Below are 25,890 nucleotides of genomic sequence, written 5' to 3'. Positions count from 1 at the left end.
ATTCTCTTGATCAGGAACATAACAGGGCTAGATCAGACATTCTTTGGCCCCACCGAGACTGTACATTGAGTAGGAAGAGACTGTCTCCTTGACCAAACTCTAGTCAGGCTCCTCTGAGTTTTTCAGTGAGGTTTCCACTTTTAGACTTCCATGTCCTTCTTAGTTTGTTTAATATTAGCAAGAATCCTGTGTTAAGTTGGTTTAGCCAGAATCCCCCACCTTCAATATATTACCCCCTCGATATCAATCAGGCTCCTCATTCCCCATTACTCCCAGGTGATATCTGATCACATTGGCTTGCCTTCAGGAAGAATCTTGTTAGGCTAGTGTAGCCAGGATCCCCCCAACCCCTGATGTTTCTTTTTAGTAATTTTCCATCCCTTGACTTCGACTCTGGCTCACTGTCTATAAATCCCTACCTTCTCTTGTTGCAGTCATAACTGAGCCCAATCTCTCCCCTCTACTGAAAGACCCCACTGTAGTGGTCCTTGTATCTACTGCAACAATCCTGAACAATGTCTGCTTGTCTCCACTAAGTGTCTGAATAATTTTTTTCTTTAACAAAGCCCTTAGTGGTGATATATCTCAACCTGGCCCTTGACATCTCTGGTAGATACTCTCTGCTGGTTTTTAGCAGATTGTGATCTGCAGTAGCCATATTTAAAAAGAAAAAAGCAGCTAAATGGTCTTTTGGACCAGAATGGTTGGAATGAATCCTTTGAGAATTGTCTTGTGCTGACAGTACCTAGTAGGAATTACCATCCCGAGGCATGGAGCCAAGCGGATGTTAGGAATAGAAATGACTAACCTGTGTGAATCACTCTACTATGGCTTTGACCTTGAAGAAGGAGTAGAAATGGGGAAAAGAATGCCTTTAATATGAATTCAGCTAGATTCTACACAAAGTAATTTCTGCAACTACCGACTTAATGCTAAAAGTGTTTCTTGAGAGTTTATAACAAATAATTAATTAATTTGATTAAGGTTATCAGTTCACTGCAAGCTCTGTAACATTTTGATTGCACAGCTGACACTAAAGAACTGAGGGAGTGAATCAGTGTGTGCATATTATGGCAACTTTCTAGTTTTCAACTTAAGTTTACTGCCACTTTGTTCACAAAGGATTTTCCTCCTACCACAAGTTATATTTTCTTTTCCACTGTCTTTATAGTTTTCACCTCTACTGTTTTGCAATTTTCTAAGAAAGATTAATTAAATTTAGCCACTAAGGTAACTCATTACTGTTTTGAATAATATCTAAAATCATACTCTCTTAATGTGGATTTGGCCCCTAAGACACCATAAACATGTACTTTTAGAATGTGAAGGAAGAAAGAACCAAAACAGTTTCAGGAACCTTCCATTATTGGGTAGATTTTAGAATTCCATTTATCTACTGACTTTTCAACTGTACCTCTTTGCATTATTTTACATCCTTAACTTTCCACAGGAAATTTAGAGTTAATATCTTCCCATTTTACAAAAAATGCAGAAACTTTGTAACTGTGGAGGTTAAGTAACCACTCCCCAACCCTTTCTGCTATTCTTGTCATAGTCACTACATGTACATACATTAGAACATACTCAAGAAAATGTTATTTTTTTATACAGTCATTTTTTTTAAATGAAGGGGAAAATATATTTACCATTTCCACAATATGCTTCATTCATTCCTGAATATCTGAGTTTCCCTTCGATTCTTTCTTTTAGCCTGGAGAACTTCTGTTAACAGGTCTTGCAGTGCAATTCTGCTGGTGACAAATTCTCTGTTTTTCTTTATCTGAAAATATCTTTATTTTCTCTTCATCCTTGAAAGATCTTTTTTGCTAAATATATAATTTTGTGTTTGTTTGTCCTTCAACATTTAAAAGATGGCCTCTATAGTTTCTGATGAAAAGCCCGTGATCACATGAATTGTTCCCGTGTACAACGTGTCATTTTTTACTAGATGCTTTTAAAATTTGCGGTTAGACTATGATGTGTTATATTTACCCTGTTTGGTTTTGATGGGCTTCTTAAATCTGTAAATTTACATCTTTCACAAAATTTGGGAAGTTATCTGCCATTATTTCTTCAAATGTTCTTTCTGTTCCATGCTTTTTCTTTTCTTCAGAAATTCCAACGTGGAATTTTGAAATAGTCATCCTAATGCTTTGTTGTTTATTTTGTTTTGCTTTAATATTTTTCTCTTTTCTTTAGACTGGATGATTTATATTGGTCTTCAAATTCACCAGTTCTCTCTGCTATCATCTCGTGGTTCAATTAGTCTCTTCCAGTGATATTTTTATTCCAGTGACATTTTTATTTTTCAGTTCTAAAATTTCCATCTGGTATTAAAAAGTTTTTTCTGTTGAAATTTTTACTATCTTTTCATTTACTGAAAATGTTATAATAGCTGCTTTAAAATCCTTGTCTGGTAATTTCAACATCTGATTTATCTCAGGATTGGCTTCTGTTGACTGTCTTTTCCCCTAAGACTGGTCATTTTTTCCTTGTTCTCTTATGTCCCATAATTTTGGGTTGTATCCTGGACATCATAGTTATGTTGTGAAGACTCTCGATACTCTTATATTCTTCTGAAGAGGGTCAGTTAGCATTTTTGTTTTAATAAGGAATTAACTTGGTTAGACTTAATCTGTAATCTGTTTCTCCTGTGACTGACGGCAGGTCAAACCTCAGTTTTCTCTTAGTCTTAGTTGCTAGCTGCTTTGAGTATGCCTTGCATATGTGTGACTGAGGGATCAGCCAGTGACATGGGAAGAGTTGATATAGGAAGTTTGGGATTCTTTATCTCCTGCTCTCTTCTCTTCAGGACTCCCATCAGTGATCATGCTTGCCCCAAGCTCCGTCTCTTGGTTCCTCAGGCTAAAAATATGGCAGGCTTCCTATTGGAGTTTTGGCTACTCCATGCTACGCTGAGATTTCAGCTCCAACCAAACCCACAAAACACAGGAAACTCATCCTATGTTAGTCCCTTTCTCCAAGGTTTACTCCCCTCCAAAATTTGCTGCTTTTGTTCATTCTGCAGGACCCTAACGTGGTTGTTTGTTTTGAATTTTACCCACTGTTAATAGTTGTGGAAAGGCCAGGTTGTTAGGAGCTCACTCCTCCATACCAGAAATGAAACCAGCACAGGTCTACCTTAAAAAAAAGCCCCAATCCAAGCCATCATCATCCCTCATCTGGATTACTGCAAAGGCCTTCTACTTAATTTCTTTATTTACCTTTAAGTGACCAGGGGTGAAAAGGATGGCTGTAATTTCATCCCTTGGCTCCACCTCATTAATTTGGAAGTCATTCTGAGATCCAAAGGTGAGAAGATGATAGAAAAGAGGTCTCTCCCCTGGAAGATAGCCCCATGGTATGTTCACCTTCTCAGTAAGGCCTACCCTGAACACCTTATTCAAAATAGCACATTCTCATTCATACTCTACTTTTTCTATCCCGTGACATTTACCCTTCCAAATATACTATACAACTTACTTATTTATTTTATTTATTGACTGACTACCCCTACTAGAAAACAAGCTTCACTAGGGCAAGAATTTTTGTGTCTTATTCACTATCATACCTCTAGAGCCCATACTAGTGGAAGCACATAATAGGTGAGAAATAAACATTTGACTGTACCAATCCACTATAACTTCTAATTCTGAAACCTCTTAATTTTGTACATTCCTCTCTAGGCAGAGGATTTTTCTGAACTTATATCAGAAGCATTAGTCTTTGCATTCTACTCTACACTGTGTATTATGGTCTAGACAGAGCAGAAGGCAAATTTCTTATAAACAAAGAACTTCTTAAAGAATACGACCATTTCTTTTATTGTTTTTGTCCAGACTCTGTAGGACATTGTATTAAAATTTTTCTCCAGTCTGACATCTAGACTCAGGATACAATAAAAAATGGCATACATAGGAGAACAATTTCTGAACTTACGCTCAGATGAAAAAGGACACAGATTGAACCACAGGCCAAGGTACGTATCTAAAATTAAAGTTCCATTTTGCCTATCTCTAAGCAGATTTTCACTCTAAAGTTTCTGAGCAAGATCTGATGCCTTGGGCATATATGCAGAAGCATGTTGGGTTAGCTTGGCCACTAGAGTGAAATATATTTAGCTTTAAACTATATTTGCATTCATTCTGTCTATATTTTCAGTTTTGCATTATATAAGAATATATATTAATGAGAAAACTTGTAAGACAGTAAGATTATAAATAGTTTAACTTAATATCCATGCATTGGCTTCTCCATCCATAGGGCACAGATTCCTGGCTTACTCTGTATGTGAGAGTGAACTAATTTTTAATTTCCCTAGATCTTTGTGATTTCCAGAGAAGTTATGCATACAGACAATGAGAGCAGGGTAGAAAATGAAAGTGATGTTGATAGTCACCAGGACAAGGGTACTAGCTTCTCTTATTCCTGCTTGGACTCACAGAAAATCCTTGGGGGAGTATTGGAAATAAGCTGGAGTCTATGTCCCAAACCAAGTTAAGATAGGTTAGACCATACCATGGGGCCCTAGGTGGAAAGATCAAGACTGATGTGCAGGTCCTTGACTGGCTGCCTGAGCTCCTACAGATAAGCTCCAGTTGTACTGTAAGACATGGACCTCTTTTGCAGAGAAGAGCAAAACTGTTTGGTTTAATAAACAAAGGTCTAAGGCACCATTTTAAAAGAAAATTTGTCTCCAGAGGTACCTGAGATTTTTCATAGAGGCAGATTATCTTATTTGGGTACAAAGCTCAACTCTCAGGCAGAGCCCTCTACTTCAATTACAGAAGCAGCTGATTTTCCAGAAAAAGTTTATTCTACACAAGGGTATTTTGAATGCCGAGCAAACTGCAAGAGAGTAAGAAATAAGGATTTTGGCTTGCTTTGCACAGCATCCACAAAAAGATGGCTACCATAAGTGCTTTCACATGATAATCAAGAGAGGTTAAGTTTTTGAGGGCAACTCTGTATTCCCAAGGCCTGGCAGAAAAACATGGTATACTGAAGACTCCTTAGGGAAAGCTAGTTGAGTGATGAAATCCATCACTGGCACTCAGAGGCTTTCGAGCACTCTGCTAAATTTGTAGAGGGCCAGCGAGAACAAGAGGCACACCAGTGGTGTAGAGGAAATAAATTAGTTACACAGTAATACTCCTCCTGTGAATAAGGAAATTCACATAATAGAAAAACTATCCATACAGAAGCAAATAAAGATCTTAACACACAAATTCTAAAAGAATATTGTTTTACTATTTTAAGGAGATGATTATGCGGTTATTATTAAATAGATTAAGACAATGGTTAACAGTCATGACAGACATATATGCAGAAAAAAAATTTTTTAACAAAGGCGGTGACTTCCGTATAGAAAGGGAATCCATGATATTAGGAAAAAAATGTAAAGGACATTTTAAATTCTGGCCATTTATAAGCTTTATCTTTCTCTTACCCCATTATCACTCAAAAACAAAGCAGATTTTTGTTCCAGACTACCAAGCCAGAAGGCTGGAAGAAGGGGAGAAGTACAAATGACAAATTTTTTTCATATTTTTCTACTCATACAGCAAAACCAATATTTGCTATAATTTGCTATAACTGTTTTTCCCTTAAGACTGTTGTCAGCTACTTTAAGAAAGAATTACTATCAAAACTTCAAATCTGTCAGTTCAAGGACTTCTAAAAAATTTTAGCCTCTTAAAAAATTATTATAACACATATTTATGTATATAGACATATACAGTTTTTCCCCACAAAGACAAGTCGAACTATAATACAGTTGTAAACTTGCTATTTTCACTGAACAGTATTTCATTAACTTTCTTTCTTATATAGAACGTGTTTATGTAGAAGCAGTCCCTGTTTTAAGCAGAATCCTAAAATGGTCTCCTAAACTTCCCCCCAGTAATCCTAGGGTTGCATAATCCCTGGGACTGCAAGTATGATGACTTTTAACCCCAGCATTAGGTTATGTTATACGGCACAGTTGACCATAAAATAGGAAGACTATGTGGATGAGCCTGACCTAATTCCATGAGTCCTTTAAAAGCACAGAATTTTCTCCCACTAATTGCAGAAAAGTAAGAGATTTAAGGCATGGGAAGGATGTTGCTGTTAACCTGAAGATGCAGAGGGCTATACAGCAAGAAAAGCAGGTGGCCATTAGGAGCTAAGAGCAGTTCCCAGCTGACAGCCAGCAAGGAAACTGGAACCTCCATCTGACAACCGTAAGAAACTGAATCCTGCCAATAACAAACCATAAACTTGTAAGTAAATTTTCCCCTACAGCTTTCAGATTACAATACAACTCAACTGACCCTTTGACTTCAGCCTTGTGATAACCTGAACAAAGAACCCAGAATGCCCTGGCAGACTTCTAACCTACAGAACTATGAACTATAAAAATGGGAATTTTCTAATCCATTACATTTGTTTTAATTTGTTATGCAACAACAGAAAACTAATTCAGTCCCCCTCTCACCTGTTTTCACCTCAATCTTTTCAAAGGCTAAACTATTACTTATTTAGTCCTCTCTTCTCTTATGGACACTTAGACTGCCTTAAGATATTTGCTATTACAAAAACAGCATTCTTATACATATGAGCACAAATTTATTGGTATCAAATTGTTCATAGTATATGTATACAATTTAAAAATGTGCACCACGACACCAAAAATACAAGCAAAAAAAAAAAAGATACAAGGCTTCATCAAAAACCGCTGTGCATCAAAAGACACTATTAAGAAAGTGAAAAGATAACCTACAGGAGGGGAAAGATTTGGAAATCATATATCAGATAAGGGCTTAGTATCTAGGAAACATAAAGAACTCTTAAAACTCAACAAAAAGACAAATCATCCAATTAAAAGTGGGCAAAGGACTTGAATACACATTTCCCCAAGGCAGATACACAAATGGTTAAAAACATGTCATCATGAAAATGCAACTTAAGTTACAGTGAGGAGGGAAAAAAACCCAGAAAATAGCAAGCACTGATGAGGATGTGCAGAAACTGGAAACCTCATACATTGCTGGTAGTAATGTAAAATGGTTCAGCTGCTGTGGAAAACAGTTTGGCAGTTTCTCAAGTTAAATACAGAATTACTGTATAACCCAGCAGTTCCACTCCTAAGTGTATACGTAAAACCAATATATAAACCTAAAAGAACAGAAGACAGGCACTCAACAAATACACATACATATATGTTTATAGCAGCACTTTTCACTACAGCCAAAAGGTAGAAACAGTACAACCGTCTATCAATGAATGATTGGATAAACAAATTGTGGCATGACCATACAATGAAATATTATTCAGCCATATAAAGAAATGAGGTCCTGATGCATGCAACAACATGAAAAAACCTTAAAAACGTAAGCGAAATTACTCCAGATGCAAAAGGTCACACACTGTATGAATCCACTTATATGAAATATCTAGAACAGATAAATCCATAGAGATGGAATGCAGACCGGTAGCTTCCAGGAGCAGGGTGTGGAGGAATGAATGAGAATGAGGAACAACTGTTTATCAGGGCTTCCTTTGGGGATGATGACAATGTTTTGGAACTAGACAGAGGTGGTGGTTGCACAACATTGCGAATGTAATAAATGACATTCAACTGCTCACTTTAAAATGATTAATTTTGTTATGTGAATCTTACCTCAATTAAAAATGTGTTCCATAAAATTTTTAATACTTATAGTTTGCCTTTCTTCTTGATTACCCTTGCTACTATTATGTCTATTTTTAAAGTTTTTTTTCCAAAGAATCAGTTTTTATTTTATTGATCCTCTCTATTGTTTATTTCTTTAAGTTCTATTATTGTATTACTTTCTTCTACTTTCTTTAGGTTTATTTTTCTTTTTCTAATACCCTAAGCTGAAAATGTAATTCATTTATTTTTCTTTATTTGGGGGCAGGGGAATTGCCAATGATCTGATTTGCTGACAACTAGAGTGTAAAAGTGGAGGAGAGGCTCAGCAAAACTGAGGGGCACGGAAAGGCATCCATTTACTGACAAACCCTCAAACAATGCTTGGGCAGCTGCTCACAAAGGTCACTGTTGGGAAGCAGCTAAAGGAACAGCTATACCATGGCTCTTCCATAAGGGTGCTGTGTCAATGGAAGTCCTTGACAGTATTTAAGGTCTCATCTGACTTTAAGTTGGGTGAGGAAACCTAAGGAATTCTTCTGTGAATACCTTTACTTTTTAAATTAAAAATCTAATTGAATCTATGTGCAACAGTGTTTAAAAAGTCTAACAGTAGTATCTGCTAGCACAGCTAACTACATTCGATACCCTGTAATAATAGCCTATAATGAAAAAGAATATGAAAAGGAATATATATATACTGAATATGTGTAACTGAATCACTATGCTGTACATCAGAAACTAACACAACATTGTAAACCAACTATACTTCAATAAAAAAGAGAAAGTCAAATAGTTTAAAAGCCTTTTTTGTTTTTGATACTGGTGAAACCTTTAATCAAGATACCATAAACCATCAGTGGGCTTCATGGCTTTTCCCAACGTATACTGTATTTGTTAAGAACAAAGCATTTTCATTTTGGCCAAACTTGGATGCTGTAAATTTACCATTACCATAGAGTGAGGTGGCGGTAATGAGGGCAAGTTCTGTTTAACAACCTTGGCTTCTTCATCCTCTAACAATTGTCAAAGTGCATGGCTCCCAAACAGGAACCTTGTAAGAGCAAAGCAAATAAGCAGCCTTATATTTGTGTCTTCATGCCTTTCATCAATGATGAAAAATTATCAGCCATTATTTCTTGGAGTACATCTTCTCATTTTTTTACTTTTCTCCTTTTCTGTGATTCTAGATGTTAATTACCCTTTCTCATTCTATTCTCCATGTACCTTAATACTTTCACATTCTTCATTTCCTTTTTATCTCTTTGCAGCATTCTGGATAGTTACACTCATTTATTCAACAAATATTTACTGAACACTTACTAGGTGACAAGAAGTGTTCCAGGCACATAGGTACCTTAGTGAACAAAATACATCCCTGCCCAGGAAGAGACAAAATGGGGAAATAGACAATAAATGATAAACACAATAAATGACTAAACTATGTAAAATGTGATAAATGCCATTTAATAAAAAAATGAGAATAAGGTAATTTCTTTTTTTATTTCAAAAAAAGATAATTTTATTTGTCTGCAATGAGATCACAGATTATCTTAGAAAATTCTGTTTCAAAGCACAAGTGAAGAAAATCTGCATAATGTTTGTCATACTGGTTATGTGATGACATAGAAAATACATATACATCTCATTGTCTTACAAAGATGTCAGATGTAACACTTCCTAGAAAAAGTCACATTTCTCCACATTTCTTTTTTTTTTAAACTTTATTGAGGCATGATTGACATATGAAAAGCTGTATATATTTAATGTATACAACTGGAAGAGTTTGGAGATAAGCATGCACCCATGAAACCATCACCACAATCTAAGCCATAAACATACCCATCATCTCCAGAAGTTTCCTTTCACTTTACCTATTAGTATTTATTTATACTGTGAGATAAGAACACTTAACAAAAGATTTATCCTCTTAGCAAAAATTTAAGTATAAGTTATCTGTAGGCACCATGCTGTATTGTAGATCTCTAGAATTTACTCATCTTGTATAACTGAAAAAGTACCCTTTAATTAACACCTTCCCATTTCCCTTTCCCCCTAGGCTCCAGTAATCACCACTGTACTCTCTCCTCCTAAGAGTCTGACTGTTTAGACTCCTCATATAAGTGGTATTACATAGTATCTATTCTGTATTTGGCTTATTTCATGAAGCACAATATCCTCCAAGTTTATCCATCTTACTGCAAATGGCAGGATTTCCTTCTTTTTAAAGATTAAACAATGTTCCACTGTATGTATATACTACAGATTTCTTTATCCATTCATCCACTGGTAGGAACTTAGGTTGCTTCCTTGTTTGGTTGTTATAAATAATGCTGTAATGAACATGGGAATGCAGCTATCTCTTTGAGATCCTAATTTCAATTCCTTTGTGTATATATACATTTACCCAGAAGTGGGATTGCTGTATCATAGGACAGTTCTATTGTCTATTTTTTGAGGAACCCCTATACTGTTTTCCATAGTGACTGCATTAGTTTACATCATCAGCAGTGTACAAGGGTTTCCTTTTCTCCACATCCTCCCCAACATTAATCTTTTTTTTTAATTTGATAAATTTGACATGATACATTTTGTAAACTTAAGCTGTACAGTGTTACTTTGATATATTTATATATTGTAACATGATTGCCATTGAAGCAACACTTACCACATTGCATCATAGTACAATATTATTGTCTTTTATTAATCATACTGTATGTTAGATCTCTATAGCTTATTTGCTACTTGTTACAAGTTTGTACTCTTAAACACCACTGATCTTATTCCCCCCTCACATCCCCTGGCAATCACCATTGTATTCTTTTTCCCCCCGTTTGACTTCTTTAGATTCCACATGTAAGTGATACCATACTTTCTCTGTGTGACTTAACTCACTTAGCATAATGTACTCAAGATTCATTCATACTGTTGAAAATAGTAGGACATCCTCCTTTCCCATGGCTGAGTAATATTCCATTGTGTATATATAACACATTTTTTTATCCATTCATCCATCCATAGGCATTTGGGTTGTTTCCGTATCTTGATCATTGTAAATAATGCTGTGATGAACATGAGTGTGCATTATCTTGTCAAAATCATGTTTTCATTTCCTTTGGGTATATATCCAGAAGTGGAGTTGCCGGATCATATGGTAGATCTAGTTTTAATTTCTGAGGAACCTCCATATTGTTTTCCATAGTGGTTGGATTAAATTACATTCCCATCCACAGTATATCAGGGTTCCCTTTTCACCATATCCTCGAGTCATTCTAACCAGTATGAGGTGATATCTCATTTTGGTTTTTATTTGCGTCTCCCCGATGATTAGTGATGCTGAGCAACATTTCATGTGCCTCCTGGTCATTTTGATGTTCTCTTCAGAAAAATGTTTAGTTCTTCTGTTAGCTTTTTAATTGCTCTGTTTGTTTTTATGTTTTTAAGTTGTGTTCTTTATATATTTTGGATATTAATCCCTTACCCGATTTGGATATTATTTTGCAAAAATTTTCTCCCATTTTATAGGTTGCCTTCATTTTCTTGATTGTTTCCTCTGCTGTACAGAATGAAATTTTTAATTTTGATATAATCTCACTTGTCTACTTTTGCTCTTGTTGCTTTATTCTTTTGGTGTTGTATCCAAAAAATCATTGCCAAGGCCAATGTCATAAGCTTTTTTTTCTGTTTCCTTTTAGGAGCTTTATGGTTTCAGGTCTTACATTAAGTCTTTAATCCATTTTGAGTTGATTTTTGTGTGTGTTACAAAGGTAAAATTTCATTCTTTTGCATATGGGTGTCCAGCTTTCCCAACACCATTTATTGAAGAGACTATCCTTTCCCCATTGTGTATTCTTAGCACCTTTGTCAAAGATCAGTTGACTGTATATGTGTGGGTTTATTTCCGAACTGTCTATTCTGTTCCACAAGTCTTTGTATCTGTTTTTATGATAGTATCATAATGTTTTTTCAATTGAAGTATAGTTAGTTTACAATGTTGTGTTAGTACCATACTGTTTTGATTGCTGTAGCTTTGTAAATATTTTGAAATCAAGAAATGTGATGCCTCCAGCTTTGTTCAATGTTTCTTCTCTTTTACTTGCATTTCTCCCCCAACCTTAAATGAACTCCTACATTACCTGACAGCACACTGCACATTAGTTACATAAAGTGTTTTCTTAATAACTGAAATATTTCCTGTGTTTTGCTCTTTGCTCTTCTCACATGCTATCACATTTTTAGACAGCTTTGTTTTTGCATGCAGGAACTATGCCTATGAAAATTCTCATCTTCATTTGTGACAGCTTACCTGTATCCCAGATGCCCCAACCACATGGCCTGTGGTTTGTCTAGCAATCCCCTCAAATTCAACATAGCCAAAATTGAACTAATCATTTTTTTCACTTGGCTGATTCAATAATTATAGTAACACTCTCCTTGACTCTTACATCAAAAACCACTGAGTTATATGTTTTACAGAGAGGGAGGGAGAGAGAGAAAGAGGGAAGTGGTAAGAGAAATAACTAGGTTTGTTGCTGCATTTAAGTAGACTACTCATTCATTCAACAAATAACTACTGAGTACCTACTATATGCCAATACCCTTCCTATGTTCAAGGAATTTTCCGGTGAGTCAGATATAAAAAAAAAATCTCTGTTCTCTTGATGCTTACAGTTCAGTGTTGAGACATAGGCAATAAAAATGGAATTTACCAAGCCAACAAAAGTAGGGAGGAATAAAAGAGTAAGGCATGTTTAGAAAAAGCCAAATAAGTCATCAGGGCAAAAGAGGATGCATGAAATATGGTTAGAGAAGTAGGCAGAATTATACCATGCTGGGCCTTTTATGCCATGCTAAGTCACAAGAGCTTTACTGAGAGCAGCATGAACAGTTATGTGGTTATGTGGGAACTGACATGAACAATTTGCATTTTTTAGAGAATTATGATGGTGGTGTGAAGAATAACTCAGGGTAAGAAGAGACATTCAGGGAGTCTATGTTTCAGAAGAAATGTGAAGGATTTGGGGTGACAGCAAGGATAAAGTGCAGGCAGTGATCTGACTGATATTACAAGATAGAAGTTAACAGAATACAGTGATTAATTGAGAAGAGAAGGAGATAGAGAAGGAGGAGCCTAAGAGGACTCCTAAGTTTCTGACCTGGATCTCTGATCAAACAATAATGCCTCTCACTTGATTTAAAGAACACAGGAGGAAGTATTTGTGTGAGGAAAGAAAACAAATGCAGCTTAGATATGTTGAGGTAGAAGTGTCTGAAGGACATCCAGGGACTATGGCAGGAAACAGGACCTGAAGCTCCAGGGGAGGTCTTACTTAGAGATTTAGGTTTCAAGGCTAAATATTTATGACTCTCTTTGGAACGATGAAATGTCACAAGAAATAGTTAAAGCTACCAACACCCTATCCTATCAGCTGCTGCTCCTGCTCTCCAGTAGATCATCTAATACTCATCAGTCAACATATATCAGAATGTGCTATGTGGATTTGCAATTTATCATTCACTTCAGAGCCCGGGGTTTGCCTATGGAATCAGCAATGAAACTTACAGTAGAGGAATAGCTGGTTTTTTCTTTAGCCTGTTCCCCTGCTCACATGTGTTCTTTAGCACAGAGGTGAGAGTGTCCTGGCAATACTGAACACTAGACCAGCACCATTTGATTGGAGATTAGATTAGCAATATTGGATTGGAAAGACAGTCACTCAAGGAGTTATGTTGAGGAGCAGAAATAATTAAACTGATAGCTCTGTTTCAACACTCTGAACACTTGATGTAATATATCCCTAACCTTTTGTGACTTCTGATAACTGCTTTGAGAAAGTAATATATGACCAGTTTAATACCTAATCATAATGAAAGCATATTTATCTAGAAACACCAGCCCAATGACCTAAAATCTTTGAGGGCTTATACAAGTACACAAATCCTAATGGAAAGAAGAACATTTATTGATTAAACCTAAATCTAAAATTCTACTTATTAGTTCACTCTCAAAACTGAAGAAAATTGATATTTTCAACTGAGAATCTTACAATTTTATTACGTGAAGGCGGTACAGTTCTCTAATATCTGGCGATTTTTAAATGACCTAATCATTGCCAGCAACTCTACAAAAAATTTTTTAAACATTTCTTTTTTTAAAATGTTTTATTGTTTCTTGAGACTAAATTACAAACAATAAATCCAAAGATAAAACTACTGGGGCATTGATGATCTTGCACGGATTATAAACCAGAGCAGGAGGGTGCCTTTACTGGGCCTGGATCTTCTCTGTGCAGTAAGCCCAAAAAAGAACGTACTGGACACAGGCACTGTGTGTGGTGCTGAGATCACAGAGAGAGAAGACAGTCCCTGGCACTCAAAGCAGTATGCTCTCATTTTCAAACTGCAACCATGGACTTTCAGTGGTTCCACGGGGTACTAGGTAAGGCAGGGGCATGATGTGATTCCTGTTATTTCCCCTTTTCCTTCAACAGTGGAGTAGTTCCAGGCAGGATCATCAATGCACTAGTTGTTTTATCTTTGGATTTATTGCTTATAATTTAGTCTCAAGAAACAATAAAACATTTTAAAAGAAGAAATTGGAAAAAATTAGAAAAAATTTTTGTAGAGCTGCTGTAAATGATTAGGTCATTTAACAATTTATTGGACTTTCTTAGAAAATTTATCTTGAAGAAAGGATTTTTTCACACACAAACATAAATAATAAAGTTTACAATCCTCTAGTCTAGCAGAAAAATAAGAACAGCCAGAATCTATGTCCACGCAGCTCTGGCCTGTAAATCTTGCCTGTGCAGCAGCTAGAGCTTCCATCACCATCACTACCACCTCGTCTACCACAGTTTTCCTAGAAGCACATACTGGGAGCCACTGGAGGCAAGGAAAACCCACATGCCCTCGTCAATGAGAGTATTATTTTATTCCTATGCCAGAATGAAGCACAGTGCTTTAATTTTAGTGGGGAGGAGGGATAAGATTAGAGGCACTGTGAAACATGCAAATTAACTGCTTCTCTTTTGTACTCTGTTACAACTTCCATTTTTCATTTTCCCACATGTAACATGCAATTGGGAAAGTGAAACCACTGATTTCAAAATGCTATTAAGTTAAAACAACAACAACAAAATACCTATAAAGCACTCAACACAGAAAGTCCCCAAGCAATATAAAAATATCCCAAGACTTATTTTCTCTCGGCCCCATCTAGAAAATAACCACAGAGAAATGCCTGGGCTTCCAAAAATTCCAAGTTGGCTACAAAGGTCATCTCATCCATTCAGAACCTTGGCTAGCCTCTAGAGGAAGAGAAGGCTAGAGTGTTTCCTTGATTTCTCCCTACCTTTCAAGGGAAAAAGCACTGCTGCAGTTGCTTATGTCTAAGGGTCTCACTGCTCTGTCAAGAAACATGGTCTAATGCATGTCAGTCCCTTTCTGTGGCTTCTCCTCCAATCCAAGACAAAGAGCAGTGATGGAGTCAGGCCAACTTTCCCTTTTGCCCAGAAGATGCCCTTCCTTTCACAACATAGACTGATAGTGAGGACTGGGGCTGCTCTCAGACAGGACATTAGACAATTTCCCTGTGAACCCTCTCCTCTACATGTAGGAAAGCAGAGCTCAGGGTCTCCTGCATTCAAGAGCTGGGCCTCTTTGCTGAATTTGCTTTGTTCTATGTTTATCCTATGTGTTTTCTCTGGCATTGAATAGATGCATCCTTTTCTCTCCCTGAGGTGGTGATGGCCAAGATCAGGATTTGAGCTTCCATGTGGAAATAGGCACAAAATACAAAACTGCCCACACATGACTTCAAGGTACACTGGGATTTGAGGCAAAACTCTCAGCTAAATAAGGGGAGGTTACTTTATCTTGTTTTGCCTTGTCTGTGCATCTATCTTCTCCAAAGTCCGGAGATGCCTATGAACCAGGACACACCGTCCTACTAGAGTCTCAACCTCACCAGAACTTCTAATAACTTTTACCTGATCTGCTTGCCTTCTCTCATATCATATAAGGAAAAGAAGACATCGGTATCCTCCCCAATGGTATTGTAGGTGAAACTCTTCAGGCTGAGGAAGAAGTGATGTGGCACTGGTATCCGACAGGTTTCACCATGACGTGGGCGCATTGTATCTACCTAATGAGGAAGGCAAAAAACAGTGATTTCTATTTTAGTTAGTCATTATATTGATCATAAATAAAACTAAAACTAACTGATTAACTCTCTTCATACGCTGAAGGGGACTATTTGAGAGAGAGAGATTGACTGAAGGTGTTCTCTTTGCTAGCAGCAGATGCTGTACCAATATGTGTGGTTTGAAGTGGGCAAATATGCAGCTGGGAAAAGTAAACAGTGAAGGAGATATGGGAACAGTAATTTCAATTTCTGCGTGAACTCAAAATCTCTACCAGGTTAGAAACATCTAAATTTTCCAGACAACTATTTTCAAGGTCATTTCTTAGAGTTGCTGTCATGATTCTGATGCACTTGATTTACACTGTTAGATGTTAATACTAAATACCATTCTAAATACTATTTTGATGTTTGCAGACTGATTCATTTTAGTCTCTCAGTCTACTTTGTTTCCATTGTGCTTATGTAAATTTGCACAGAGGAGTGGAGACTTGCTAAATCTAGCTGGAGGTCAGGGCTCCTTAGAGGAGAGGCACCACACAATCAGGAAGTCAGCAGTGTCTATCATTTCCTGCTGCATCTCTATTTTGTCATAAGAACTGAGGGAACAAACTGCGAGGCCTGGTTAAGCTGCTTACCTGGGATGTGCTTTGCTGTACGCTCTGCCGGCTAGACAAATGCTATGGAAAGAAAAAAAGAAATTTCACTCAACTGGGAAGGAAACTAACTTTAATTAAGCACCTTCTATGTTAGGCACTGATATGTCTTTTACAGATATGATCTCATTTAATCCTAATAACCTTGTTAGACAAATATTATTTGTATTTGATGGAGGAAACTAAGGCTTGGTGTAAAGAAGTTAACATGCTAAGGGTCCCACACAGCAAGAAGGTGGCAAAGTCTGGATCCAAATCCAGGCCCTTTCATTTTAGAGTACCAGCCAATTCACAGGTGGGTGCTTGCTACTAGATTTTTGCTCTGCCGCTGTCCTCACCACACACTGCGTCACGTCCTACACTGTGTGATCCACCTTCTTCAGGCTCTCCACATGGGAGAAGGTATAGCCTTTAATCACAAGGCACTCCCTCCCTAACATCTCTCCATGCTGTTTCTTTGCTGCTGCCTAAAGTTAGAAGTAGATCGCAATCCCAGCTACATGCAAATAGGACAAATTGCTCACTCTCTCAAGAGACATTTTCCTCAACTGTAAAATTTAAATAAAAGCTTTTATTATCTTCCTCACAAGATGACTGTGAGGCTAAAATTTCATGATGGGGAAGCAGCATGACATAGTAGTCAGTGACCTAAGTGCAAGTCAGGAAATCCTGGTTTTAAATCTTGACTTATTTTTTCCTCATCTGTAAAGTGAGGACAGCATTTTATGCTGAACCTCACAGGGTTCTGTGCAGATTAACCCAGCCCAGTACACACTGTACGTGGTTGGTCACTGTTATCTATAATTAGTTTTCTTCTCATTATTGGTATTCTTCTTCATTATTAGTTATTTCAGAAAAGTCAGTCACATTTAGAAGCAAACTCTGGTTAGCAAGAATGGTGGGTTCACAAACATTCACTCTCTGGTCCTGGCAGACGTAAAAATGCGAGTTTCTATCCTGCTCCCTTTTGGTCCTAGAGGTTGTGAGACAGCATTCATTTGGTGAACTGTAGGTAAGAAATATGGTTGCTAAGCAGAATGGTTTCATTTCTTTAACAAATATACACATTTAACTCTAAATAAAACTTAAATAAGATGAATATTAATTAATTATTAATTTTAATGTATCTTACCAGCTATATTTGCTAATTATTAAATATTCATGTGCTCTATTAGGTACATTAATTATTATTAACGATTAATGTTCATTCCATGGGACTGTATGTTTCCATGATACATATTAAATATAACAAAAACAGGTTTTCACCAACTGGGGAAATCATCACATAGAATGTATATGTACAAGAGAAAACTTTATATATAACAGGTTACAAAAAAGCTTTTAAAAAATCAGGCTTTCAAAACATATCAAGCTTTCTATGGTTTACTGACCCATATTGCACTAGGAAGATTACTGGCCTAAAATATTTTCCATTATCTTATTTTCAGGGGCTACACTAAGTCATTTTTCTCAAGTGAATTTACTCACTCTTGAAAATGACTACCAATCTCAAACACAAATGTTCAATTATAACTGTATATGGGAGTTTACAGCTAATTTCAGTGTAAAACATCCCAGTTGACAACTTCAGAGGCATCAAATCTGGGGAGAACTTTTCAGCCTAGTCTGAAAGCACCTCACACAAGTGGCCAGAGAATGGCACTGGCACTAGCATTTTGGAACGTCTTCCACCGTAAGGAAAAACCACTACCCTGTTGTCATGCAGCCTTCAGCTGGCCAGCTGGTACTTCCCTCTTTAGAGCCACCATCACCTGTGTTAGAGCTGTAATGTATTATGTTCCCATGTTTGCTACCTAAGTCTACACTTTACCCTCCTAGGGAACAAAGTACCTATCATAATCTTTATACCCAAAGTGCTTTGCAAAAGTACATCAAAATATAAATTAATCACGGAATGTATGAACTACATTATTGCCTCTGCCAAATTTTACCCCACAGAGAAGTCATTTTCAGCCTTTTCAAGTCTTTGGTCCATTTAGTTCACAAAGGTCTACCAATATGGGGAAAAAACGGTGTAGCTTTAGACATTCTATTTAACTGAATAACACAATTAATTGCCTGCTATGTATGTTGGGAATTGTGTTAGGTCTTGTATGTCTCACAAGGAAATATAAGATATATATATAAGATATATCTGGTCAGGATTACCAAGGAAATGATTTGATTGTTAGTAAATAATCAACTGATTTAAAAATCCAGAAATGGAAATATAAATACTAATCTATTAAAACATTAATTAATGAAAAGTTAAAAGCCCTAAAAGCTTGCAGTAAAAGTATCAATCCTCTGTTCACCTTATCCTATTCCCCAGAGATAAATACTTTCAACTCTTTAATGTATTTTTTCCTAGAATTTATCAAATATTTCTAAATGTCATATTTATACTGCACTTTTTAAAATCCAATTTGAGATTTATCTATTGGCTTCTTATTACAGTAGCTGAGGATTTTTTTGTAGTTGTTTACATCCATTTCCCTTAATCCATCTTCTTAATATCTCACATGTTTTGGTTAAAACCTTTTTATTGTATTATAACTGTCAAATATGGTTCATTGTCGAGCCAAGCAGTATACTTCATTTAAAATTTAAAATTAAACTTTCTTTCTTCTACTACTATCTGCTTTTATACTGAAGCTACTTAGTTTTACTTAAATTACAGGGCCTTTTCCTGCGCCCTCCAACAGCTCTATAAAATACCTTCCAGTAGCATATCCCTCCTGGCTGCCCTTCTGCTTTAATCTTGACCAGTTATTCTCTAGGCCTACTTCACAAGTATCATCCTGGGACTTTCCACTGATGTTAACCTAAGAATTCTTTGCACCTTCCATTTGAGTCAGAATCCCTTTCCTGGATGGTACTTGTCAACATCTTTTGGTTTACTCCTTCACTTTAAAGAAATAATTCATTTCTCAGTAGTTTCCTGAAAAGGGATCTAAGAGAGAGGTTTGGTTTGGTTGGAGATTCTGAATGACTAAAATTTTCTTTAGGCTACTTGATGGATAATGTGGCTAAGTAAATACAGAATTCTACGGTGAATTTTACTTTCCCTCATGGTTTTAAAGGCAATTGTTCATTATTGTCTGCTTTTCAATTTTGCTATTCGGAAGACAAATACTTATTTTTACAACAATCCTTCAGTAGGTGACATATTTTACTCTCTGGAAGCTTTCAGCTTTAGTGAGCTGAAATTTCACGATTAAGCAATAAATACTTGTTGGGCCTTTTCAACCTAGATACTCAGATCTACGTTCTGGAAAAGTTTATTGTTTTTAGCTTTACTGAGATACAGTTGACATACAACACTGTATAAGTTTAAGGTATATATGTATTTATTGCAAAATGAGTACCACAATGAGGTCAGTTAACACATCCTTCACCTAACATAATTACCTTTATGTTGTTGCTGTCACCATGGTGAGAACTTTTAAGATCTACTTCTTTGGTAACTTTCAAGTATATAATACATTACTATTAAGTGCAATCACCACGCTGTACACTAGAGCCCCAGGATTTAATGCTCTTATAACTGGATGTTTGTACACTTTGACCAACACCTCCTCATTTCTGCTATTCCCCAGCCCTTGATCTACTCTGCTTGTGTGAGTTCAGCCTTTTTAGATTCCACATATAAGTGAGATCACAAAGCATCTGCCATTCTCTATCTGACTTACTTCACTTAACATAGTATTCTCCAAGTTCATCCATGTCACAAATGGCAGGATTTCCTTCTATTTTATAGGCTGAATAATAATTCCATCTTATATATACACTATATTTTCTTTACCCCTTAATTCATCGATGGACACTCAGGTTGTTTCTATGTCTCAGATATTGTGAATAGTACTTCAATGAACATGGAAATGCAGCTATCTCTTTTGAGATTCTGATTTCAATTTCTTTGAATATACACCCAGAGTGGAATTTGTAAATTAGTTCTATTTCCTATTTTTTGAGGAACCTCCATACAGTTTTCCATAGTGGCTATACAAATTTACATTTCCACCAACAGTGCACAAGAGTTCTCTTTTCTCCACATCCTTGCCAGCATTTATTTGATGGTAGGTAAACAGGTATGAAGTAATATCTAACAGATTGAGACAATATCTCATTATGGTTTTGATTTGCATTTCCCTGGTGATCAGTGATACCGAACACCTTTTCATATATTTCTATGTCCTCTTCAGAAAAAAAGATCTTTTGGCTATTTAAAAACTCAGGTAATTTCTTCTTTGCTATGAAGTATTCCTTACATATTTTGAATATTAACCCTTTATCATATATATGGTTTGCAAATATTTTCTCCTATTCTGCAGGTTTTCATTTTGTTGACTGTATATTTTGCTGTACAGAAGCTCTTCTTGTTTGATATAGCTCCACTTATTGATTTTTGCATTTGTCGCTTGTGCTCTTGATGTCATATCCAAAAGATCATTGCCAACACCAACGTCAAGCAGCTTTTCCCATTTCTTTATAGGGTATTTATCGCTTCAAGTCTAACATTTACATCCTTAATCCATTTGGAGTTAATTTTTGTGAGTAGGGTAAGACAGGCGTACAATTTCATTCTTCTGCATGTGAGTATCCAGTTTTGTAAACATTCACTGAAGAGACTATCCTTTCCCCATATTGACTCTCTTTTCAAAATATTACTTGACTGTATATGTGTGGGTTTATTTCTGGGATCTTGATTCTGTTCCAATCTTTTCTATTGGTCTATGTATCTGTTTTTATGCCAGTACCACATTGTTTTGATCACTTTAGATTTGTAATATAGTTCAAAATCAGGGAGTGTGATGCCTCTAGCTATATTCTTTCTCAAGATTGCTTTGTCTATTCAGGGACTACTGTGGTTCCATATGAATTTTAGGATTGGTTATTCTATTTCTGTGGAAAATACCACTGGAATTTTGGTAGGGACTGCAGTGAATTTATAGATGGCTTTGGTAATATGGGTATTTTAACAATATTAACTCTTTCAGTTCTTGAGCATGAGATATCTTTCCATTTATTTTTATCTTCTTTAATTTCTTCACCAATGTCTTATAGTTTGCAGTATACAGATCTTTAACTTCCTTGGTTAAATTTATTCCTAAACACTTTGTTTTGATGCTATTGTAAATGGGACTGTTTTACTTCTTTTTTAGATAGTTCATAGTATATTCTGATTTTTGAAAAATTAATTTATGTATGTTTATTTTGTATCCTAAAACTTTACTAAATTTGTTTATTCTAACAGCTTTTTTGTAGAGTCTTCAGGGTTTTCTATATAGAAAATCAGGCCATCTGCAAATAGTGACAGTTCACTTCTTTCCCATTTGGATGCCTTTCGTTCTTTTTCTTGCCTAATTGCTCTGGTTAGGACTTCTAGTACTATGCTGGATAGGAATAGTGAGAGTGGGCACTCTTGTCTTGTTCTTGATCTTAGAGGGAAAGCTTTGAACCTTTCATTGTTAGGTATGATGTTAACTGTGGGCTTATCATACATGGCTTCATTTTGTTGAAGTGCGCTTCTTCTGTGCTCACTTTGTTGCGAGTTTTTATCATTAAAGGATGTTGAATTTTGTCAAATGCTTTCTGCATCTTCTGAAGTCATCATATGATTTTTATCTTTTGTTACTGTAGTGTATTTCATTGATTGATTTGCAGATGCTGAACCATTCTTCCATCCTGAAATAAATCCCACTTGATCATGGTGTATGATCTTTTTACTGTGCTGCATTTGGTTTCCTAGCATTTTATTCAAAAATTTTATATCTATATTCATCAGGGATATTGGCCTGCAGTTTTCTTTTCTTGCTGTGTCTTTATCTGGCTTTGGTATCAGGGAAATGCTGGCATTTTAAAACAAGTTTGGGAGTGTTCCCTCCTCTTCAACTTTTTTTTGGAAGAGCTTCAGAAGGATTGGCGTTTATTCTTCTTAAATGTTTGATAAAATTCACCCATGAAGCCATCTGGTCCTGGGCTTTTATGTGTTGGGAAGTTTTTGATTACTAATTCAATCTCCTTACTCGTTATTGGTCTGTACAGTTTTCCTATTTCTTCATAATGAAATTATTGGTAGGCTGTATGTTTCTATCTAGGTTGTCCAATTTGTTGGTGTATAATTGTTCATAGCAGTCTCTTATGATCATTTGTATTTCTACTGTATCAGCTGTAATGTCTTTTTTTTATTTATAATTTTGTTTACGTCCTCTTTTTTTCTTGCTAAGTCCAGCTAAAGGCTTGCCAACTTATTTATCTTTTCAAAAAAACAACTCTTAGTTTCACTGATCTTTTCTATTCATTATTTTTTCTCTGATCTTTGTTATCTCCTTCCTTCTGCTAACTTTGGGCTTAGTTTGTTCTTTTCTAAGCTCTTTGAAGTATAAAGTTCAGTTATTTAAGTTATTTTTCTTTTCTTAATGTAGGTATTTATCACTATAAACTTCCTTCTTAGAACTCCTTTTGCTGCATACCTAAGTTTTAGCATGTTGTGTTTCCATTATTGTTTGTCTCAAGATTTTTAATTTCCCTTTTCATTTCTTCTTTGGTCTCCTATTTGTTCAGGAGTGTATTGCTTAACTGGCACATATTTGTGAGTCTTCTAGTTTTCTTCCTGTTATTGATTTCTATTTTCAAGTCATTGTGGTCAGAAAAGATATTTAATATGATTTTGACCTTCTTAAATTTGTTAAGACTTATTCTGCAGCCTAACATGACCTATCCTGGAAATTTTTCCGTGCGCACTTTAGATGCCACTGACTTTGAAAAGAATATTCTGTATATGTCTGTTAGGTCCATTTGGTAGCAAGTGTAGTTGAAGTCCAATGTGTCCTCCTTATTGATTTTCTGTCTGAATGATCTATCAGTTGTTCAAAGTGGGGGTACTGAAGACATCTAATACTGCACCATACTCCCAATTTATCCCTACTCCCTTTCTTCCCCCTTCGGTAACCATAAGTTTGTTTTCTATGTCTGTGAGTCTGTTTATTTTGTAAGTTAAGTACTATTTTTCAGATTCCACATATAAGTGATATCATATAATGTTTGTCTTTCCAGAGTCAGCATTTAAAACCCACATCCAATCATGTTATTCCCTTGGTTCTGCCAGACTATCAGTTCTATCAACTTGGGGCTTACAAAGCTCTTCATCATCTAGCTCTTGCTGCCTTTGTGGCCTTATCTCCCAATTGCTAACACATACTTACAAGTCAGTTACCAAATATCTTATAGTTTCCTGGAGTTACCACTTCTCTATGCTCTGTGCCATTTTGGAATGTTTTTCCTTTTTGTCTTCCTGGTGAAGCCCTGATCATCCCTTAAGACTCACCTTAAGCATTACTGCCTCTGGAAGCTTTCACTGATTTTTCCCAGACCCAAGAAATCAGTCACTCCCTCTAAAAGCATCAGTGTATATCTTAATTATGACATGCAGCACATATATGGCAACTGTTTGTGGTCTACTTGATCCCACTAGAATAATTTCTAAACACAGAAATTGTGCATGGGCTTCAGAGGCAACCATCAATTCCCTAAAACTGAGTGCAACATTTTATATGCAAAACCATATTTGCATATCCTGGGGAGAAATTTCATGTGATCCTCCATAATCCAGAAAGTGTTAGGAATCAATACCCTAGATGGCAATAGTATTGAGGGAAGGAATAAGTCTTGTTCACCTTTAATTTCTGTATCTTACACCTACCACTTTGCACAGAGCATAGTTAAGGCAACACAAATGCTTCTGTATACTTTTAATATACAGAAGCTAGTATACTGAAGCAACTGATATGTTATTTGTGTATTATTTAGGTAAATTTCCTATGGTTCCTGACCAGGTGACATACTTTGCATCCTCTATGTGCCCTAAAAATATTACCCTTTTTAAAGAGAAATTTTTACTCCTAAAACTTGAAATTCTCACCAATATATACTCCTCAAAGTGAGGTTTTACCCAGTACCTTACTCTAAGCTTAACAGTCACCTGAGGTTTCTGACGTTTATTTGTTTTACTTTAAAATTTTGTACCTTTAAAGTTCCTCTCATTCAGCCTGTAAAATATAATCTTGGTCATTAATCAACTCAATACACTTTTACAATCAACAGACAGCTAAGGATTTATCAGTTTCTGTCTCTCTTAGAAATACTGGTACATTATTTCTAGGGTTCATCACTATATTTATAACTGCCTCTTTCCAGCTTCAACTACTTTCTCTTTTTTAAGAAGTGGGAAAAGCTGGAATTTTAGTAACTGCTGCAGGCTGAAGGAACTCTGTTCACCAGCAAAACCAACTGAGAATTGACCCCTAGACATTACAGTAGGCCCACCAACCCTACACAGTAATTCCATTTAGAAAGCAAATGTGATATATACTGCCCCAAAAGGAAGATCCTTTACATACACTGAAACAAAGACAAAGGAATGGTTTTAGCAATATTGTTTCATAATGTAATTAGGGATAATAAAGGAGAAAAAAAAAGTGTACAGGAACAAGCTACCCCATGTTGTATTTCTTACCATTTTATAGAGATCTGAAACACTAATCTGGTCCGAATCCACTACTTCAAAGTCCTTTCGTGGTACCAGGTCCAGGCCCAAATGCCTAGTAAAGAGAAAGACCACATTCAGCAAGTCATGTCTTTAGATTACTCATCTCTCTCTGTATGCCTGGAAGCCCATGCCTGCCATGATCTTGTGGACAGAGGTTCAGACACTGCTCTGGCAGGGACATGATTTTACCCAGTAACCTAATTGTGTTCACCTTTAGGTAAATAAATGAGGCTAGGAATCTTTAAACTGACAGTTTTAGTCATGAAGTGGTTCCCCCTGTGTTAGTAAAAAGGATTCATTCAGTATCACATTTATAATAGACTCCTTGAGTTCATTAAGGATGAGTTTTCCTAGATTAATAAGTCATATTTATTTTTCTATTTCTACCCATCCCATACATATGCTCAAGGCTCAGCCATGCATTACTTCCCTTAAGATGAAAAAATTATTCAGGGTCCAAGTAGATTTATAATTCAAAGTCAAACACATAAAAATCACCTTCAAAAGGTATTAAATTCAAAGACATATATGTTTTGGTTTACTTTTATCTCGTTTGAAATTTAATTACTACTGACACTGGTTTATAGAAAAGCCCTTACCACACTAGCCAGTATCTTAAGACACTTTTGATGTAAGTTTAACTGGGGAGTACTACTAGTAAAGAAAATAATACTTAGAAGATTTGGTATAACTTGGGCAGGAAGGAATAAGTGATGGTGTTAATGGCTGACTAGGAGGCAGTGAAAATAACTCTGAACAGTCAGAACTCTTGGGTTCAAATATGGTACATAATCTGCATTCAATATATGTTAGCTCTTTCCTCACTCTCTAGAACAACAGTTCTAAACCTGGAGTCCAGTGGAATTACGGGGTCATGGTTTCTTAA

At 36.1% G+C, this 25,890-nt stretch overlaps 1 protein-coding gene across 11 annotated transcripts in view; it reads right to left on the bottom strand.

Moving 5' to 3' along the window:
- Nucleotides 1-25,890, bottom strand: part of DOCK3 (dedicator of cytokinesis 3) — a 296,560-nt gene that overhangs the window by 135,413 nt on the left and 135,257 nt on the right. For 10 of the 11 annotated variants that reach the window (XM_072941347.1, XM_072941354.1, XM_072941349.1 and 7 more), the window contains 3 exons: nt 24,972-25,056; nt 16,436-16,477; nt 15,646-15,800 (listed from right to left, as the gene is read on the bottom strand). In XM_072941347.1, coding sequence (XP_072797448.1) covers nt 15,646-15,800; nt 16,436-16,477; nt 24,972-25,056 — 282 coding nt within the window. Of the gene's footprint in view, nt 1-15,645; nt 15,801-16,435; nt 16,478-24,971; nt 25,057-25,890 lie in introns of those variants that run through there. The other variant, XM_072941357.1, reaches the window with a different exon arrangement.

This window comes from Vicugna pacos, chromosome 17 (genome assembly GCF_048564905.1).
Source record: "Vicugna pacos chromosome 17, VicPac4, whole genome shotgun sequence".
NCBI lineage: Eukaryota > Metazoa > Chordata > Mammalia > Artiodactyla > Camelidae > Vicugna > Vicugna pacos.
Note: the sequence above shows the minus strand (reverse complement) of the source record. Positions and strands in the feature narration are given on the sequence as shown.